General features: G+C 42.3%; 1 protein-coding gene across 3 annotated transcripts in view; it reads right to left on the reverse strand.

Moving 5' to 3' along the window:
* The window catches only part of dpysl3 (dihydropyrimidinase like 3), a 38408-nt gene extending 21217 nt beyond the window's left edge, over positions 1 to 17191 (reverse strand). The window contains exons 1-2 of one of the 3 annotated variants that reach the window (XM_035178218.2): positions 16801 to 17191; positions 1138 to 1226 (exon numbers count right to left, since the gene is read on the reverse strand). In XM_035178218.2, the coding sequence (XP_035034109.1) occupies positions 1138 to 1226; positions 16801 to 17142 (431 nt within the window). In that variant the 5' untranslated portion in view covers positions 17143 to 17191. Of the gene's footprint in view, positions 1 to 1137; positions 1227 to 11715; positions 11914 to 16800 lie in introns of those variants that run through there. The other 2 variants (XM_035178219.2, XM_035178220.2) reach the window with 2 other exon arrangements.
* Positions 17192 to 21134: the final 3943 nt, after the last annotated feature.

The following is a 21134-nucleotide window of genomic DNA, read 5'->3' on the forward strand; positions in this document are numbered from 1 at the left end:
GACTATTGGTGGAAACATGGTGGTGCAGTGGCTACTGCTGTCTCGTTTCAATGTTCGCTCCATTTCTATGGGGATTCTGGTTTCCTCCCACAGCCCAAAGATGCAGGTTAGGTTAACTGGAGACTCTAAATTTCCTGTAGATGTGAATGTGAGGATGAATGTGGTTGTCAGCCCGGTGATGGACTGGCGACCTGTACAGGGTTTACCCCGTCATTCATCCAATAAGAGCAGGGATTGGCTCCAGCCACCTCACGACCCCCATGGATGGAAGACTAATGGTTAAGATGAGACTTTACCAGTGATGGCTCCCTAAAGGTGAAACCGAAACGCCTCAATCTCCACCTGGTGGCCGGCTGCAGTATAGATCATTAATCCCATCTCCTCCATGTTAATGAATGAGCCAAACTTAAAAGGCAAAGCTCATATTAAATAAATGTTCCCCTGTCATTCAAGTTGCTAAATTTGATTTTATTTCGTTATTTGATTTTATAAAACGGGTTTAAACTGACTTGGGATTGGTCGAGAGTGTGTATTTGCAGGACCTTGCTACTGTGGCTCCACCCTCTGACCTACAGAGTTCGTATTGTTTATGGCTTGATTCCTGGATAGTGGGAGAATTTGGACACATGCCTCCATCTTTATATATAATCTATGTAATAGAGAACCATGACAATATGCAGATATTTCCAGGAAAACCAATCTCTGAATTTCCTTTCTGTCACAGATTGAGATTATGTCTGTTACACTGACAAAGCCGGGGGAGGCTCGTGCCCCTTGTGATGTCACACATGTCCCAAATCTCCAAGACAGTGATTGCATGTGAAGTCAAAACGGAAATAAAATCTGAAAATAAAAAAGGGGAATTTCCCTCTGACATTTACACAAACTCATCTGGACAATCCATTGGATGGATTGAACAACCTGTAACATATTGTGCATGTCAAGAAGAATTATATTCCTCTAATAGCTGCAGCAGCCATCTGTGTTCTCGTAAGAACGATGCTGTTTAACGTGGAGTTTTGGAACATATGAGAAACAAGTTAACTTGACTAAAGGACAGTAAACGGATGATTTGTCTGAGCTGAGGAATGAGAGCAAATGGGGATAGAGCAGAAATGAGGGCAGTGGACGACTTACTTAATGACGCCATCCTCCATGTAGATGTCGGCATGGAAGGACTGGTCATCGTTCACGATCCTCCCGCCTTTGATCAGAAGCCGGTCGCTCTGCAGAGAGAATGATGGGGGAGAAGAGACAGAAGAGTTCAATCGAATGTTCTTGCAACAAAGACCCAGTTTTGGCTGGCATCATCTCCCAGGAGGAATATCTGCCAGATCGTTCCGGTTCTATATTTGGAATTGAACAATGCTTCACTATTTCTCCGTCGTTAAATATTATCCTTCCTTTTCCCCACACAGAGGAGACGGACAATGTCTCATTCATTCATTCACCCAGAGATGGAAAGAGACAGGGCATGTTTGTCGCTGTTGTCCCATGTAGACACACCACGCACAGTTCGGCTGTGGACAGGACCACACAGAGGACTGTCGTCTCTCCCTGTGGTCTTGTGTAGTGAAGGGGATTGATTCCAGCTGCGAGAAAAAACCCATATTTGCATCCATGTTTTCTTCACACCTGTGCTCACTGTTGTGCCTGATCGATTATTGAGGAGCAGATAAAAATCAGCCAATATGAGTCATTCACAGACATATCGCAGATTTGAAAACTTTTATTTTACGGACTGAAAAAATGCAGAAAAGATGTGAATTTGTGTTTATATTATTATTATTATTAGATTTATATATTGCTAAAATAAATTACGCTTATTTTCTTCATTCAAGTTCTATATGTTTGGTTGTATTTGTGTTTTATTTTTTATTTATAGTCATTAAATAAAGGTTATGGTTGAACTGTAAAATATCAAGCTTTAGAAAATTTCAATTCTTTGTCATAAAGGTTTGATAATGACATCTTAGGAATCATTGCCAATTTCTGAATATATACATTGGTCGATAAAGTAGTTTAACTGTAAAACTATAGTAGTTTTTATCAGCATCAGCCACTTCAATCAGTATCGATCAAGTGAGCCAAACAAATAATATAAACCTCTCTCAGCCTATTTATTAACGTTCCATAATGAAAATGTGCAGCGTTGTGTTGGTCAAACCAATGTCTTGGCCTTGCTGCTTCTTAAACACACACAGTCATAGAAAACCATGTCTCTGTGGACTTTTCTAGTTTAGATTTTTGCATGCACTTGTCATACATGTCACTGATATGACGTCCAGATAGGTGTGGCATAGTGAAGCCATTTTAAATTAGACATGCAATGACTTTCATTATTGTTACGTTAGTCTGGTCCTGTGTGTGCGTCCTGAACAAGGATTCAGTTGAAGACACTGAAGTGCTTCTTGCATCGAGGCGTCATGTGTTTGACTCTGTTCCTTGTTTTCTCTCTGTGTGTATTCTCGGTGTGCTCATTAAAATCAGACGCAATGCAATAAATTATAAAAGATTAAAAGTAAATTCGATTACTCAAATTGCTGCTTGTTTTCATCTTCATCATTGCGACTGTCACAATGTAGCTGCCTTCAAAAGATAGTAAGTGGTGACAAGTACTGATGAATATGTTCCAGTCTGATCACATCAACGTATGCTTTGCAAAAACAACTCATGTTTCCACGGTGATCCTGATAAAAGCATAATTCTGTAAAATGTTGGGGGATTACTTTTCGCTCAGATACAACAGATTAAATCGCTCACTGAAAGAAATGTCCTGAAGCCTCAGAGAACAAGAAGCATTAAGTTATGATAAATCATTATATTCTATATCTTTACAGCAGGAGATGATATTCATAGAGAGACTGTAATTTATGAATTACCTGGACCACTCATGGTGATAACGTATGTGAAGCTGCAGGACACCGAACTGAAGCTGCTTTTTACGACTGATCACAGATTAACATCCAAACAACCTTTATCCAGATTTGGTTGTGCAACAGAATCTGTGGATGTTATTTTCTGAGTAAAATCCATTCATCCTAGAGACTTACATTTGCCACTGTGGATTATTGATCACTTTACGAGGCAGGATATTATAAAAATAACAATCCCTGAATGTGATGCACACACACAATGTATCTACAGCACAGTCATGTCTGAGGGAGCCTTCAGCCCCAAAGTCTCGTAATGTGGTGTGATCTGGGCGTTGCCATGACATCACAGTCGGACATCAAATCTGCTGCTGCTGCTGCTGCTGCGCCAAGGACTAACTCTGTTGTCATGGCGACTGCAGGGAGAGAGAGAGGAGGGGAGAGCGGGCCTGGTTCTGCTGACTTATTGGACGGCTGCTCTGGTTTCAACTGGCTGCTGCTGAACAGGGCGGAGGACAACATGGGCGGGGGGGTGATGGTTTGTAGACGGGTACTTGTGCAGCTGGTTGGTTGAGTCGTCTGTGAGTTAACTGTTTACACTTAATCAGGGCAGGAAGGATTTCTCAATTGATCAAATAGTCAGAAATGATAATTCAGGTATTTTGATCACGTTGCACAAAATAATTCATCTTATATGATTCTGGACTGATTTTATTTGGGTTTTATTTGCTAGCTAAAGACATTTCCACCAATTCATGACATTTCATTAACCACCTATTTAATAGAACTGCTATTTGTAGTCCCAGTAATATGTTATTATGCAGGTTTGTGGTGCAGCCAGTATGATCTGACATGTCTGATACCTTCATGACAGTACTGCACGCTGCTTCTGCTCCTTACTCCACCCCCACACACTGTTCAGTCCTTTTTCATGTATGCGTTAATCACATGTGGATTAGTTCTCCCAGCAGGATCCTTGTTGCTGCTCTGATCCCTTGGGAGTTCACTGCTATAAGTTCAGTCATTTATCAAGCAGAAAGATTTAACATATGTTGGTATCAGCTCAAATAGGAAGACGGAATTCTTAGTTTTATTTTGCCAAGTCTGACTGTAGGAAATCAATTAATTACTATTTTCATTAGCGATCAATCAACTGTTTATTTTCTAGATTAATCAATTATTGTATTTGTCCATAAAACATTAAAGGAATAGTCGTGAGTGCCCGTCGTAATTTCCTAGACTGTGACGTCAAGAAAAGAAGATGTTTGCTGCTTTTCGTCTGGGAAAAGATCTGATCAACAAAATATCTGCTGGTTAAATTTAATCTGATTGATTTTAACCGCTGCCGCTCTCATATGAGATTAATGCTCAATGAATCCATTGTGAAAATAATCATCAGTTACTGCCTGTCAACAACAGTTTGCTATGAATAACCACACAACGTCCTGGAGAAACAATGGAGCGTTTCTGTCATTTAAAATCCAACTAGTTATTGTGAAAAACAATAATACTAGGTTGTACCTCAGTAGTAAAATGGATTCCTACAGAGAAGACAGACTCCTCTATTCTCCCTTCAGCACATGTGTGAGGAGATTTCTTGGCGGTGGACCCATTATTTCATCACTGCAATGAACTGCAGCCACTCCTTCACATGTCAGAGGAAAAGAGCAACGAGCATAATACAGTTTTGTCTGTAGAGTGAAACAAGCTTCATATCTGCTGAGCTCATAATACATGTGTTCCTGCGCCTGTGTGTGTGTGTGAGTGTGTTGGTGATGGAGTGGTGTGAAGCAGGGCCCAGGCAACCACACCCTGAAGCAGCACATTACAACACACAGTCATCAGTGGCTGGAAACATAGCACCAGCATAGATCATCACTGCAGAGAGCACATGGAGAACACTGGCCTAAAACTGTCACTCATTAGCTCAGATGTTCACAGGGAGGAGAGAACAGGGAGTGGATCCTGATACCTTCTTCACCTCTTTCATGGAGATGATGTGTAGAATATTATTTTTAGCCTGACGTAGACGAGAAACACTTCAGATATCATCAAAGTCTGCAGCTTAAAACGCACAAACTATCAGGACTGACAATGCTCGGCAGAATTATTGTTTCTGTTGAATTGTATAGTGATCACACAATTGTGCAGTGAGGATTAATCAATTTATCAATTAGTAAATGATGAAATGACAATCGATATATCCTCACATGTCACGTATGAGAACTGAACCAGACGCTGTTATTTGTTCTTTGAAAAAAAAAAGCCTAAAATGATTAATTGATTATGAAAATAGCTGCTGATTAACTTAACGATTATCGATGAATCAACTAATTGGTGCAGCTCAATCAACTGACAAATAAATAACAAACTTGCAGCTTTCAGTCGAGTTAAAAAACAGTGAGAAATGCATCACAGCAAACTGCTTGTTTCACTGCAAAAAATTCTCAAATGTACTTATTTAATCCAATAGTATAATTTTAATTCAACAGTGAGTTTTTATCAGATTTATGATACCGCAGTGAGGGGTGTGCCCTCATGCATGGGTCCCTTACACAAGTGCTACACACACACGCACACACCCCTTTGTCAAATACTGCCCATTCTCCCGACTGGCCTATAACAGCATGCAGGAGACTGCAGCCATTGGACAATCAATAAAGCTTTCCATTTCCATTACAACCCAGCATCTGTCTGATTCCCCCGTTAATGCATCTGCCTGTGAAATACATAATGAACTTACTATAACTGTTCAACTGCATTTTATATAAGTCTTCAGTGTTTTCACATCCAGTGGAAAACTACATGCTGAGATGCCGTCGACACCTTAATTAATGATGCAGAAATATGATTTCAACAGCAACAGCCGTATCCAACCTGTCACACCACATATAACTTAAATCTATGCGGTGGTGCTGTTTGGCAAACTAACAGCACATAATCGGAGACAGGAGATCTTTCATTAAGGCCTCTTGATCACCAGGTTTTCCCTGGAAGCCTCAAACTGTCTCGTTCACAGACATTCAGGCCATTCGACCACAAACAGCAACTTATTACACTTCAGTAATTCATAGAAAACATCGCAAGAGACAGCTGTTTCCCACTGCTGCCACAGTTATGTAGTGGATGTGCCACCGGATTCTGTCATTTCATTTCCAAATATGATTACTCATTATTTCTGCATTATTCTCCATTTTTACTTCACTGTAAATGGGGCTATCATGGTTTCCTGTAACCCCGCCAACAGGAACTCATTAACTTTTCACAGTTTTCTCCCCTGAGTAACAAAACTACTGCGACCGTGTAACCATGACATCGCTGGAGTTAAACTGCCTGTGCCATTTTGTGGTTGTGAGAATAACACTAACCGTTCGTTACGACATGAATGAGACAACACTTTGACCAGATACCACAACCGTCGTGGTGTTTTGATTTTTTGTTGTTGTTACAACCCGGGTTTTTGGCGAGGAAGACTTCATGCTCTTCAGTGGCTGTGGTGTCGGAGCCCCGAGTCTCAGATGATACCGTACGACCACAACCATTTCAAGATGGAGGATCTGGGTACGCTCGATATGAGAGTCCACATAATCACTATGTGCAACTAATGACAGACTTTAATCTTGATGAGAAATGAGAGTGAACAAAGAGTAATAAATCCGTATTGAGCTGCTATTACAAAACATTTCCCACTCCTGACTGCACTGACATGTTAACTGGATTAAAAACATTTACACTGGGCATCGGTGATGTTGATCCTGATTTGCTCTGACCTTCCAGGGTCACTGACCATGTCCTCGTTTTGTCAATCATGTCGCTGTTACACCAGACAGTGTTTTAAAGGGGGGGAAACATCTCAGTTATAATGAACTGTACAGACGCAGAGTGGAACCAATAGGAGTCAATATGCATTATGCTGCATTCACATCGAAAAGAAGGACCAGGGAAAACACCCTGTATTCTGACATGGAAGGATTCAGTTATTCCAAAGTGGTTAGCGCTCATGCTAGCCTTTGTCACACCAGATAAATAAACGTCTATTGTGTTACGTGTTTGTGCAAGTTTCAATGCATACATAAAACATTTGCTGAATGCATTGTGTTGGTGCTGGGTTTAATTTTAATATACATAACCACCCACATCTGTGTGTTTTACGACCAATGTTTTGTCAAAACATCTTTTCACCCAGCAACAGATATTGTCACAGGAGGAAATTCTAGATATGGGGGCTTAGCGGTGTCCTGCCTACAAAACAAACTGTGCTGTACAACTTGAGGCACAAAAACAACACAACTTTAAATGAAAAAATGTATTAAAATCTTTTAAAATAGACTTTCAGTTCATCTGAACCCTGAACCCTGACACGTAAAGAAATTTCTTTGGCTTCAACAATCACTAGACCTTCACTTCCACACTTAATGACAGTGTGCGTGCGGGACTGTGACCTAATCTCAGTGTTTTGGAGCCGGGTAAACAGAAGAGGATTTGGTGTTTTTCTACGGAAAGTCACTGAGCACAGGATTTCTTCCACGACAAATTAGGACAGCCGGAGGATTACTGCGAACGTCATGCAAACGTTACAACTGAACTACAAATCCTTACAAAAAGGTTTATCCCAGTTCGCAAAATTCAAAATGTGGATGGTTTGGGTTGACTGTGTGATTCAAGCTGCGTTACTCCTCTGATGAGTCTCAAGGTTTGAAGTCACCGGAGAAAGTAATAAGAAAGAGTTTTTACAGTCGTTGACATTTCTGGCAACAAAGTCATTTTAGGTTCACGTGACGAAAATATCTTGACATACCAAAGCACCAAAAATAGAGCACTTCACACTGCACAGGAAACTGTCATTTTCTTTTACACAAGCCAGCACAGCAGGAATCCAGAATAGACGGCAGGATGTTGTTCATGTACTACCCTGCCACTGAGAACGTTTTTTCCACCTTCCACCAGACAGCAGAGGGGAGAATTGTCATAAACCCGGGATGGAAATGCACAATAACCACTCATCCTCGGTGCTTTATATGTGGGAATGCTCCTGGAAAAACTCCACAGCTACACAGGAAAAGGTCTACAGGGTCTGCGAGGACATTCGTCGGGGCTGCGACAGGCAGGGCTGCGTGGGCGGAGAGAGCGGCGAGGAGGCGGGCGGGCCGGGACCACTGGAAGAGGAAAGTCATCCCGAATGTTCACCAGTGCCTCTGCTTCAGCCCTGTTGCCTAGCGAGCAAAAAATATTTACTCTTTACCCCAAACTGCACAGGATCTTTTTTTTTCTCTTCTGCACATTCTGGAAAAGTGAAAACAATGGGACTTATCAATCTAAATTAATTGCAGAGGCTCCTTCCCGCCAAGGTCTGAGAGAAAACTTGCTCGACTGGAATGTTGATCTTGTGATAGGCGGGAGTAGTGTAACCACGTAACCATGGTGATGACAGAACGAGAGAGAAAAAAACAGTCTGGATCTGGATCTGATTGGGCCAGACAGGTTGAATTACACAGGCTACTCCTTCAGTGGAGACGTGCCTGTATGACAGACTCTAAACGTGTGTCGAATCACAGGCCCACACGACGAACCAAACACGGCTTGTATTTTCCTTACATGGCAACTGTACTGTATATCCGTTGTCATGGCGAGTCGCACGGCAACATCTGGGTAGCCACGGGGTATTTTGTTTGCACTCGGGCCCACTTTGCTGCAGCCTGCATGGCACAGGCACAGTCTGGTGTGGTGGGGCCCTGTCGATTCCCCGGGCAGAGCCACCGTCTGCCGGCACCGGTTCATGCCCACAGATGACGGTTCCAGCTGGAGGGGATTTGCGATGACATGTGCCAGCATGGAGCAACAGTGAGGCCGCTGTGAGAGGGTATATGAGGGAAGGGAAGAGCCACACCTAGAAATGTGACAGAGACACTCTGGCTGAGAGCAGACGTAAGGAAACAGCTGGAATGGAGTGGACAGACTTGGAAATACAGAGGGAGAGTGTGGGAGGGGGAGAGGGTTATGGTCCCTCTGTGTGCGCGGGAGTGGAGCGTGTTCCAGGTCCTTTTATTGGAAGTATATGAGAATGAGAAAGTACCACAGCTTCCTATGAAGATTTTCATGTGGTCTAACTATGATCACTGTATCTCTCAGGCCAGTGTTACAGACATCACAATAACTACAGTAGGTCTGTTGAACATTTGTAATAAGTTAAAGAATAGGACTGATGACATTTTGTTTCTTATAATTATCAAATTCTACGAACAGGCTGAGTCAGAACTCACTCACTAAAATCTTTAAATCCTATATAGTGAACTCATTGTTTCCCACAATGCATCGTGAAAAGTAGTGCACAACCGGTGGTCACTAACCGAGCGATACAAACCCAAATGTATTGTGCTCCCAGCGGAGAAGCGAGAGGAGAGTGGGGCAGCTAATCTTCTTCCTCTGGTGGTTCGACTCCTTCTTATTCTGAATAAAAATGTCTGACTTATCATGAGGATAAAAACAGACAGGTTTATATTTGCCGGCTTTTTTCCAGCATTCAGGTTTTTTAACGTACGTCCCTAATTTTTCCAATTCGCATAGTTTGCTAGATGTCTAGACCAATCAGAGTTGTGGCGGTAAATATGTAATAGGAGCGCAGAGAGAATGCAACGAGTAGTGTCCGAAAGATCTGCACTTAGAAGTCACTATATAGTGAAGTAGGGGTTTAGTGAATTGATTTCAGACACAGCCTAAAATCAACAATGCTGCTATAACAGCAACCCATTGAATCTAATTTTACTAAAGGAGTACAGGAGAGCAGTGGATGTGGCTCAGTTTAAGTGCTTTTCATAATGTTTGGATAACAGTGGCGGTTAATAGCACGATTTTAGACGATTTAGTCGACTTCCTTAAAAATCAAAACTCTTGTGACTGACCCTGCTGGGGTCAAACTGTCTGAGCTATTTGTGGTTGTGGGAATAACACTAACCACTTGTTACAACATTAAAGAAACAGCCCTTTGAGAAGGTTCCACAATTATCGTGGTGTTTGGTTAAGAAAGATCAAATTCTTGTTGGTTTTTACTCTTTCATGTTGAAGATAAGGAAAAACTAGACTCATTCTTCAAGTTAAATCATGACATCAGTTCCCTGTGTGGAGGCTATTTTTAGCCAAAAATGTCTCATGAACACCCATTGTGTAACTGTTTCTTTAGAGTTCTCATTGTCACCGGCACAGTCTGGTGTGATTGGCGGCTGGTGTGGCGGTAATTCAACCACGAAAAAACCTCTTCACTATCTTCGTTATTAAAAGAAAACGTAATAAATTTCATCTGGATTTCGCAATTTGTTTCTGAGTATAGCTGCTTAAGGTGTGGTTGCTTCCCCCGGTGGTTGATATGGGTATCGCTTTGAGCAGAATTATGTGTCCGACACCTGCTCTTACCACCAGTCACCACAGGAGTCACCACATCAACCAGGAATGAAATCTTGATAAGTTAAATTGATCGGAAGAAAGATTGCACTAGCCTGACAAAATGAGGCCAAATTCAGAAAAATGTATTCCATCCCTCTAATGACTTGGAAAATCCTGGCCCACCTGAGCATATGCTAGAGACATGTCCTACTTTAAGTGTAAAGACACCAAGAAATGGCTGAAAATAGAGATATAGATTACAACAGGCCCGGTCTCCCCCCCAAATCTCCCCCTTGGTGTAGTATCAGCTGAGAGGAGGAGACAAAGGCTGTGTCTCCCACAGCTGGGCATCACACCCCTGACTGCAGCCCTGAGCCGCAACAATGAAAACTAGGCGGAAGGCGATTCGGACTCACACACACACAGAAAACGAGAGGGAGTGGGTGAGGTTTCTCTGCAGTTGTAACGCACACCGACACCCAGCCGGCTGACTGTGTAAGCACTGCGGGCTGTGTCACCAGCGATGGCCGTTCCACCTCCACCCTGGATGCTGTGACAGGAGTCTGATTCTTTCTCCTGCAGGAGCGGCCTCATTACAAGGCCGGCTCCTCACAGCTCATGGCAAATGGGCGTGTACCCCCCCACCCCCACCCACCTACCACCACCCTTCTCCTCCTCACTCTCCTCTGCAGCAGCCTGCATCATGAACAGAGGCCAGTGTCTGAGGGTGTGAAGGGGGCAGATTTATTCTTAACATTAAAAGAAATAAGGTGCTATATGTGGAACTAATGAGCCGATGCACAAGAATTACAAATTGTAATTTTACTTTTGCTCAATTATTTTCTAGCCAAAATTAACAACAGGCCAACATAAGGTTATAATATCATTAGGATACTTTGAAGCATGTTCTATAAAAAATGATTTGTGCATCAGGGAAAAGCTCAGTGAAAATGAGACCACAGTTTAAATTAGGCCCAGATTCATCTCCACAGAGAGACAGGCCTGAGCACATTCTTGTCAAAATGGCTAAAACGTGAAAACAAAGCCCATCCATTACATGCAATAAGCACATGCTGCCAAGGCACAATGTAAAACCTGGTGACTGAGCTGCATCATGTCCCTGCAGGAGCATTTCAGTGATGGTTTTCAGGGCGAGCCGGCTCCTCTGCGCGCATGGATCCGTTCAACAAAGAAGATGCAGGACACCTTTAAGAAAACGCCTCGTCTCCCTGACTGGCCGTCTCTATGGCAGCCGCTCGTGCCATTTCATTGTGCAGCATTTTTTTTTTTCCATCGGCTTCCTGCGGCCAAGTCTGACAATGGAGAGGGAAACGCACACGCCCGGCGCAGCGCGTGTTTCTGATCCATGGCGCAGAGAAGCGCAGTGATTTGTATTTCATTTTTTTATTTGCAACAGCACAGCATCAAAGTTCCCACAGCGGATGAATAACTCTTCTCTACTCACTGTGATCTTCGGGATGTTCTTTTTTCCTTGATAAGACATGTTCTTTGATTCGGTTCCACCTTCGCAGATTAAGCTGTTAGAAAAATGGAGATTCCCTCTGTGCGGATGCTGCAGCCCTCGCCTGGATGGGAGCTTCAGGGAATGGTGGCCCCTCTGTCAGTGCGATGTAAAGTGGCTCAGAGATTCAGGAGCGTCTCTGCTTCTCTCAGCCGGCCCCTCCCTCAATACGCTCCCACTGGAAGAGGAGCAGTGTGGCGAGCTTTCCGCTGGAGGGCGCAGTTGGTGCAGCCTGCAGCCGTTTCATTCTTTGTCACTCAAATTGGTGTAATTAGTGAGTCTGACCAATCAGAGGTCGCCCCTCCCTCATTAATACATTAATCGAGCTAACCTGAACTAGCTGGTTTAAAAAAAAAAAAACACCCACACGGTGTCTGTCCTGTGTCTGTGTCTCACTGCTGGTCACTGAGAGACTGACTAGGAGGTAACATGTCTCTGTGTGTGTGTGTGTGTGTGTGTGTGTGTGTGTTATATTTGTTCCTGCTTGTATTTATATTTGAAAAAATTGTACTTCATTACTGCTCGACAAGGACTCTCGGGCAAAAGAGGTGTTGTATATCATACGTACCTTTAGGTTAAATAAAAGATAAATGAAATACAAATACAAATACTTATTATTGATCAACATCGACATCCGGGGCTGAAATGATTTAGCTGCTTTAAAATGTTGCTGCAAAAATGCAGCTGTTCATCCTGTTGATTTATAATAAGAGAATTCACTTTTTTTTAAATTCAAATTTTTTATAAGAATAGACAGTATGTGACCATTACATCGTTTTTAAGAGTAATTATTTTCCAAACTTGAAGTATAGAAAAGAAAATGTATGTTTTATGATTGTGTGATTTAGATCTTTTAAAGAACTATAAAAGAATAACCCTAATATTCAACAAAGTAAAGAGTCTCACACTTCACCAGTCATTGTAAAGTTTGACATAATATATTATTATTATTATTATCATTATTATTATTATTATTACATGCTATTATTATTGTAGAGATTTACAACTGGTTTATGTTTTTCTACAGAGGGAGGGACGACATGGCGGAGCAGCTGTCACAGAGGCTGTCCACCACATTACACCCCCCACATGTCTACCCCCACACACACACACACACACACACACACACACACACACACACACACACACACACACACACACCCTCTCTGTGCATGTCCCCACCCAGCCATGTGTCTCTATTGTTTGGACCTAAAGTGGACGACCCCCCACCCACCACTCTTCACTCCACCAGCCATTTCCTCCAACACCCCCTCAGCACTAATGCACTCCCAATGATGTGCATGTCAGAGCAGGCACGTGACTTAGGGTGTGTCTGTGCATGAACATATGTATGCATATAAACTGTAAAGTGACTTTTGGAAGTTTTCTACAAAAATGTAAATGAAGAGTATACTTGATTTGTATATATTGGGAGGAGATAATTTGCATAAACAGATAAACAGAGAGCCACTGGTTGTTTTCCTCTCTGCCAACATGTCCTTTCATGGCAGTGAGGCAGCAAGGCATTACCTCAGCATTCCCCGGCCCGTGGAGAATGCGTCAACAACACAGTTGAAGTTTGTACGCCTGCTTCCTCTGCAGATCACATTAACCAGCGGACACTGACAGACAGACGAGGGGCAGACAGATCAGAAAAAGACACTGTCAGACCATCAGACCTGCACCAGCAGACTTTGCCCCCCGGTGGCCCAGAATGATCACGTTTGATACTCTTGCTAATGTGTCATCACTTCGTACCGAAGGATGACACAGAATTTTAGAATGCAATGGTGAGTGCAGCCTCGCTGTCTCTGCTGGTTTTGAATTCCTCTTGGTGAAAACTAATCAAGAATTAGATTTGGGTTTTGGGACAAATGTGTGTGTGGAATTAAAATGGTACATCAGCAATTTAGCAACATATTTCCAAAATAAAAAAAGATAGTCAGAGATGATCCCTGGTATGAGGAGGTGGTATAAAAGACTGGATCCTACATTTCCCATAATGCAACTCGACAACTCTCTTTGTTGTTCTGTGGTAAACAAACGTTTTTCACACCCCTCTATGTAACAGTCTGTCTGATTATACCACCACCACTACTTATAATAATATTAAAAATTATTACTACACAAGTATAAAAAGATATTTATCTACAAGCTAATATATTTGGTTTTATGAGTTAAGGGTCAGGTTTGTTTTAAAATATTAGATAAGGACCCTCTTCAAAGAAACTGTTTAAAAGTTTTTAAAAGTTCAACTGGGAAAAAGACACACTGTTATGAATCACCACAAACAGGCTGTTTTTTTTCACTTGTCATTACTTTGTATGCGAAGCTTGACTTAAGTGAATGTACTAAAGTCAGAAGAGTAAGCATGTCCTGTCTCTGTTGTCGGTCCAGTGTCCTCACACACACTTTCTACACAAAGCAGCAAACACACACACAGTCTAACTCAGTGTCTGGGGATTTCTGCTGAATCACCTTTCAGCTCAGGAGGTGCAGAATTGCAGTTCAGGACCAGGCCACAAGGAGGGAAACAGGCCACCACACTGAAGACATGCACATTCACACTTAGTGGATAAAGATAATATTGTTTGACTATAATGGATTGTGACAGTGAAGGAAAGCTGCAGTTCAGATGCATTATTCAGATACAGAGACACAGAGAGGTCAGTGAGAGTGTGTGTTCTACAGCAAATCTGGGACTTGCCCTCACATACACATCAACAGAAAAGTTTTGTTTTACTGACACTGCGCAATTAGACTTGTATCAAGAAGAATTCAAGTAAAAACAATAAATAGGACTTGCATCACAGGGATAATGCAGCACATTGACATTTTAGACAAGAATATATTACCGTTCTAATTCATGTGTCTAATGTTTGGTCAGTTCTTGCTGCCGAAATCACCGGAGATAAATATGCACTCGCAAGATATGGTGCCTTTCAAAGAAATCCAAAGAATGAGAACTTTGAGTGTGGACCATGCTGTATTCATTATTTCATTATTTTCAGTAGGCCGACATAGTTCGAATCTCAAACACAGAAAAACTGAATTTATGACACTACATTGTCATTAGTATCCTCCAAAGCAACACAAACCATTAAGCTGAATTAGAGCTAAAAGGTTTGAGCTGACGTCAGGCGCATCAGCAGACAATTACGTTCCCATAGATTCTATTTAACTGCAATCTGACGTATTGTATCACAGCCGGTCATTTCATAATGTTTAACTCTTTTTGGCTCCCACACATTTAAACTTTGGCCTCAAATCGCTCTTTCATTCTTAGACTCATTTATAACACTGCACTGTTATTTTCACTCTTATTTCTCAACTTATTTATGTATTTTTTATATTCCGTATTCAACTCTTTAAATTTCCTTTTAAATGCTTCTTCTATGTATTATCTTATGTTGCTTTTACAATTTGTCACGATGCCTTTTATATTCTATGGAAAGCACGTTGAATTGCCTTGTTGCTGAAATGTGCTATACAAATAATCTTGCCTTGCTTCTCATCTCAAGAAGAAAAAGGAAAAACAATTTCCATTTCATCCAGAAAGGAATGAAAAACAAATTCTCTGCAGCCAAAATGAAAAATGAAATCTTGGGGTTGGATCACATTTTTTGTCATAGTTACTGAATTTGTTTTTTGAAAGGTTATATAGATTTACAACCTCCCACTCTCTCTTGATTCTATAGAACTGAAAAAGTCAAACCCTGCCTCTCTCTCCATGGTGCTGAAACATTAAAGCTCGACCTCTCATTGAACGTCTCTCCATGGTGCCACACACACACACACACACCAACAGAACATGCAGCTCACTGACCACACCTGTGACTTGAGCATGTTGTCACAAAGTCATGGTTTAGTGGGACTCTTTAACTGAATGGAGTTAGATTTCATCCAAATGTACCACAAATTTAAACTGAAGTTCCAAGAAAATCATAAAAAATATAAATAAATCTACCCACTGCTGTTTTCTTGGCTCTGACTCTCCCATCAGGTGTCATTAAACGCTGCAGGAGAACAAGGCGTAATGAGATGATGGAATTAACAGAGATTTGTCGCGCCTCGGATGGTGTCGCTGACTGCTCATCTGAACTTGCTGCATTAATGGATCAACAGTCCGTCACACAAAAATAGCGAGTCAACATGTTGTTGAATGTGTGGGCCACACGTGTTGCATTCACCCTGCAGCAAATCCTGTGGTTTCACAAAAACAGAGCCAACGTCTGCAGAGGCCCAGAGCTGCAGTGGTGACAGATATTCTCATTTGTTTGATGATTCCCAGGGTTCGACAACAAGATAATACAAGACAAACATATTTCTGTATGTTGGCTGTGTCTGTCTCACTCCACAGCCATTTTAGCAGACGTGTGTAGTTTCTCTCTAAAAAAACAACCTTCAACTTTACTCTCGGCTGCTTGAGTATGTGTTTCCTACTGTTTGAGTTTCTATGACTACGATACTAAGGCTGGACACATTTTCTGAGTGAAGGTTGTGGTTTTAAACTCTTCTTCATGAGCAGAGAATGACAAACCCTTGATAAGCATCATAACATTTTACAAACATGATGTATTGAACCTTTGTTGTATTGCTAGATGAAAACTACATTGCCATACTTATTAATGGTTTTCTTGCTCATACTATCTACTCTGCAATAATGTTAAATTCTCTGAATTCAGGGATATTTATCTTCACTATCTGTTGAGTCATATGGTGATGTGCCAGATTTTGGATTGTTATTAAGGTGTGGTCCACAGTATCAGAGTAAATTGGCACAACTAAACAGGCCTACATTACCCCCCTCTTCAATCACAATCTCATTTCATTGTATTCGGCATTACTGATATTTACCTTGCTTTTAACCATCATTAAACTGAGCCTACAGGAGGTTTAACAGAGGAGATACAGTATAAAACTTTCACGCACACACACAGTGGACAGAAACCCTGTCATTTCCACATGTTGCAGCGGCAGCCGTCTGCAGCCAGTGCGGACAACTTCATCAACTTTCAGCCTCCTCACCTTCTCATCCTCCAGGTTCTGCAACACTTCTTTACCGCTGCTGCTTCTTATCTCGACCCGGGCGGACTCTTTCCCTCCTCCTCTCTCAGAACCGGTCCTGCTCCTGTCGTCCCTCGCCGGGCTCCTCGACTCCTCTCTGCCGGTCCTCGGGGTCCGGGAGCTCCTCTGTCCGACGCTCAGCGCGTCAAAGTCGATGGTTTTGCTCTCGAACGCTCCCTCGACGCTGGAGAACAAGCCGCCGTATTTCTGCCTGGGGACCTGGTCGGCCGTGCCGGGCCGTGCGAGGTAAACCGGCAGCAAGTCGTCCTCTGCCCGGTCCCGGTTCTCCCTGCGCTCTGCCATGGTGGTGGAGTCCCCTGTGCAAGTATGGAACAGAGAGAGACGGTGAAAGTGCAGCTGAACTGGAGTGTGTGTGTGTGTGTCTGTGAGTATGAGTGTGTGTGTGTGTGTGTGTGTGTGTGCGTGTGTTGGTGTGTGTGTGTGAGGAAACCAGAGCAGTCAGTCAGGCAGGAGTTGAGTTGAGGTGGCACTGCAGTCGCTGTGGTGCCTGATACAAAATAGTACCATTTGGTTTTGAGCCAGATGAGTAAAATTAGTCCAATTCATCGGATTCATTCATGTTCAGTTCATTTTGAGGTTTTGAAAACACACAAACATGTGCAGAAGAGGAGCAGTGGTGTGACACTTTCATATGGACACAGATAATCAGGGTTTAGATGAACTTTAGATGCATTTAAATACACTTCAAAAGCCAAGTAAATTGTTGTGGCTTCTATATCAGTGCAAGTACCCACACAAATATCTACCTGTTCTTTTGGATGCATACTTTCCCCATTTAAAAAAATATTGTATTCACCTTTTAATAAACCAAACTTAGCAGTTTCCTTAGTCCTGTGACCTTGTGTCAAAATGAAGTGTGAAAGGAGCTGTCCACTTCGTCGCTGTCCTTTCAGCACCACATTAAGACATGTCCTCCACCTGCGCTCTCCCTTTAAACCCCCTCGGCTACCGGCTGAGACACTTTCACTCAAAGTGGGATAAAAGCTGATGCTTCCTCCAGCAGCGACACCCTGGGGCGATTATCTGATACGCCAGCACAAATGAGACAGGAGCGCGTCAGCAGCCCGGGGAGACGAGCCGCTTTCAGGCTGCAGGTCTCTGAGAGCTGAGAGACTGCTGAGTCCAGAGTGCAACCGAAGGGGAGGAAACCGGAGTCAACACAGTCTGTAAACAGGGATGTAAGGATGTAAGGGCCATTAATCAGCATGTTTCACAAGTGTGTGAGTGGGGTGAGTTCGAAGGGGCTTTTATCTTCCTTTCACCTCCAGAAACTAGACTAGACTTCTGGAGATAGTTCCAACAAAGGTGAAAATAAGACAATAAGAGGAATAAGCCACAGTATCTCTGTTTTTTCACCTCTGGATAAACCAGATAGAAAGACTTCAAAACTGAAAATTATAATATGTACCATGAGTACACCTTGTTTGCCATTCTTAACTCTGAACCCCCGCTCATAACTCATCACAGACTGTAAGAATAATGAGTCATTTGGCTGCTATACAGGGATATATTTGTTTTAAAATAATACTGACCAGGAGCAACACTTTCTATGGCTCATCTTCCTTCTTACTGATTAAAAGCCCCTCATTATATGTCAGACTGATTAAATATGGTAAGAATAATGAGAGTTCAGTCTAAGGATGTATTTGGTTTAACCGAGGAGGAGAACAGCTCGTGGAGATTTGTAATTGGGTGGATCAGAAATAAGATGTGGCTGCCATTGAGACCCCAGTGAAGTGCTAAGTATGTATGAGTGTGTGTACTTGTTCTTCTTACCTCTTACAGACCTTTTCCAGAAGGACCTGAGGACCTCATGGAGTCCAAAGCCTGGTCATGATGAGGCAAAACGTCATTTCTGAGGTCCTAGTTACGATTTAGGGTCAAAGTGAATTGTTGTCAGGTGAAGGTTAGGGATAAGGTTTTGGTTTAAGATGCCCACAATGAATGTAAGTCAATGTAAAGTCCAAACGAGGATAGCTTTACAAATCTGTGTGTGTAGGGGGCTGTCTTATCTCCCTTGCGGCTGAGCCACACAGAATTCTCAGAGGAAGCCGCGAGTTTGAATCCTTGCAATGATCAGGCACTAAATTCTGAAAAGGAGGCTTTGGGTGAGATTTTCTTCAGGGAGGCTGGAGCCGGGTAAAAAAAATTATGATAAGCAGCTCTATTCCACACATTCCTCGCTGAATACCACTGTCACAGCTCCTGTGGCTCTGTTGGCAGCGAGTGCAGCAACTGCAGAAATTTCCACTCACATGAATGTGATTAAAGCATCAAGGCTTGTGGAGATGCCAGGAGAAGAATGAAATTGTCCGCATCTGTAACTTTCTTAGTCTGCATTTCTTCAGGCCGTCCGTCCTCCAATATGTTACATGTGGTTATTCAGTAAACAAGGCTGAAAGAAGGAGGACAAAATATATTTAAGATGACCTGCAAATAATTAAATATTGTTTGAGAGAACACAGACGGTGCTCAGAGGCTCATGCAGAGTGTGTTGGGAATAAGCTGGACCCTGTTTCCCTGAGGAAGAGACGGAGCAGACTGGGAGGCGGTGGAGCCATCAGCTCACACTGTCTGGCTTTCAATGTCAGTGAAGTCATAATAGCTGCAAACCAAAATAAAACCAGTAAATTGTTTATGGCATTTTGGGTGCAACAGAATTTCCACTGTCACTGTCAAAGCAAAGAAGGCAAATTCATCCGGAGTAGAAGATGAGTCGAGTATTTCCCTGCAAATAATGAGGAGATTGGAATGACGTGCACAACCCTGCGACACGAGGCCGTCTGGCACTCAGACAAGAAGATCACTAACAGGATATTGCTTTGACTTAATGAGGCTTTTAAAGAAATGACAGCAGCAAGACTGGAACAAAAGAGGAGACCAGACCCCCCATCTTCATATTAAATATGTATGTGCACTATAAGGTTTGGCCAGCTAGTAAAAATATATTTTATTTTGCCGCTGGTTTAAGTGCATGTTCATTCAGGCACGAGGAAGCAACGGCAGAGTTTGGAAAATTCAAGTCTGGGCGTCGTCATGGATTTGGCACAAAAGGCCTTACGGCGATTTAGATGTTTGGTGAAATGGGTAAGTGGGCCACTGCTCCACAGGCAAGTCAATATGAGTTAATCCAAACAGTCATCGAAGACGCAGAAAGTCTGAGAGACACAAAGTGGGTTCTGTGTTCACTCACCTTTATTCAACATATTAGATAATATGAGAGATAAATCAGAAAAAAAGACAAAATCATCACCATCCTCAGATGAAGAATGTTTTTCTGTGAGTTAACGTAAGTCCCAAGATTTGTGTTAGCATAAGAACCATTTTGATGTTTAGTTTCACTGTAAATAGAGATGTACGACATGACAGCTTTCCTGAAGTAAAGCCAAATCATCTGGATCTCCCCCTGGTGGCTGGCTGCAGTATAGGTCATAAACCCTGCCTCCTCTTTGTTAGCAAATGAACATTCAAGTCTTCATTTTTCAGGTAAGTTTGGATTAAATTTGCTGATATAAAAACAGGGTGGATAGTCATGATTGACAACTGACTCATGATTGGTCAAATGCGTGCCTGACTGTGACGGCAGAAGTGCAAGATGGCGGTGGCTGAATAAGGGGGAATTTTGGCTTCATTTTCAGGAGGATATATATCTTTATATACTTCTCACAGCTCACCTGTTCAGTCTGCCCTCACATCTCTGGAGGCTCTAGTTGGCATGTGTTTTTTAAAACAAAGACGACAAACCTTTCCCTTCATTATTTGCAGCAACATGGAGCAGAGGGAGAGCAGCCACGGCAACAGTGAAGCTGTGGCAACAAGAACAAAAGACGATCAGCAGAATAAAACACTACGGCTCAACTAAAGGTTAACCTTCAGGCCGGATTGCTTGTCTGGATGAATACGTTTACACAATAAAGTTTAGACTCTTGTCACATATTTAGATTTAAACCAAATCATTCTGGTCCTTTAATTGACCGTAAGAATTGTGCATTTAAAAGTTCAGTGTGTAGAATTTAGTGGCATCTAGTGGTGAAGTCCCCCCCCCCCACTTCCAAACATGAAGGAGAACCTGTGGCAGCCTTTAGTTGTGATAAAAACTAAAAAAGGTGTTTAGTTTGTCCAGTCTGGGCTCCTGTAAAAAACATGGCGGCCTCTGTAGAAAGGACCTGCTCCCAATGTAAATATAAAGTATTTAAATATAAAGTATTTACATATAAAGGGCCCATCGGCTAAAGAAAACAACAATTAAGATGAAACACACTAGAGAAAACATC

Source organism: Hippoglossus stenolepis, chromosome 15 (genome assembly GCF_022539355.2).
Source record: "Hippoglossus stenolepis isolate QCI-W04-F060 chromosome 15, HSTE1.2, whole genome shotgun sequence".
In the NCBI taxonomy this organism is placed as follows: Eukaryota; Metazoa; Chordata; class Actinopteri; order Pleuronectiformes; family Pleuronectidae; genus Hippoglossus; species Hippoglossus stenolepis.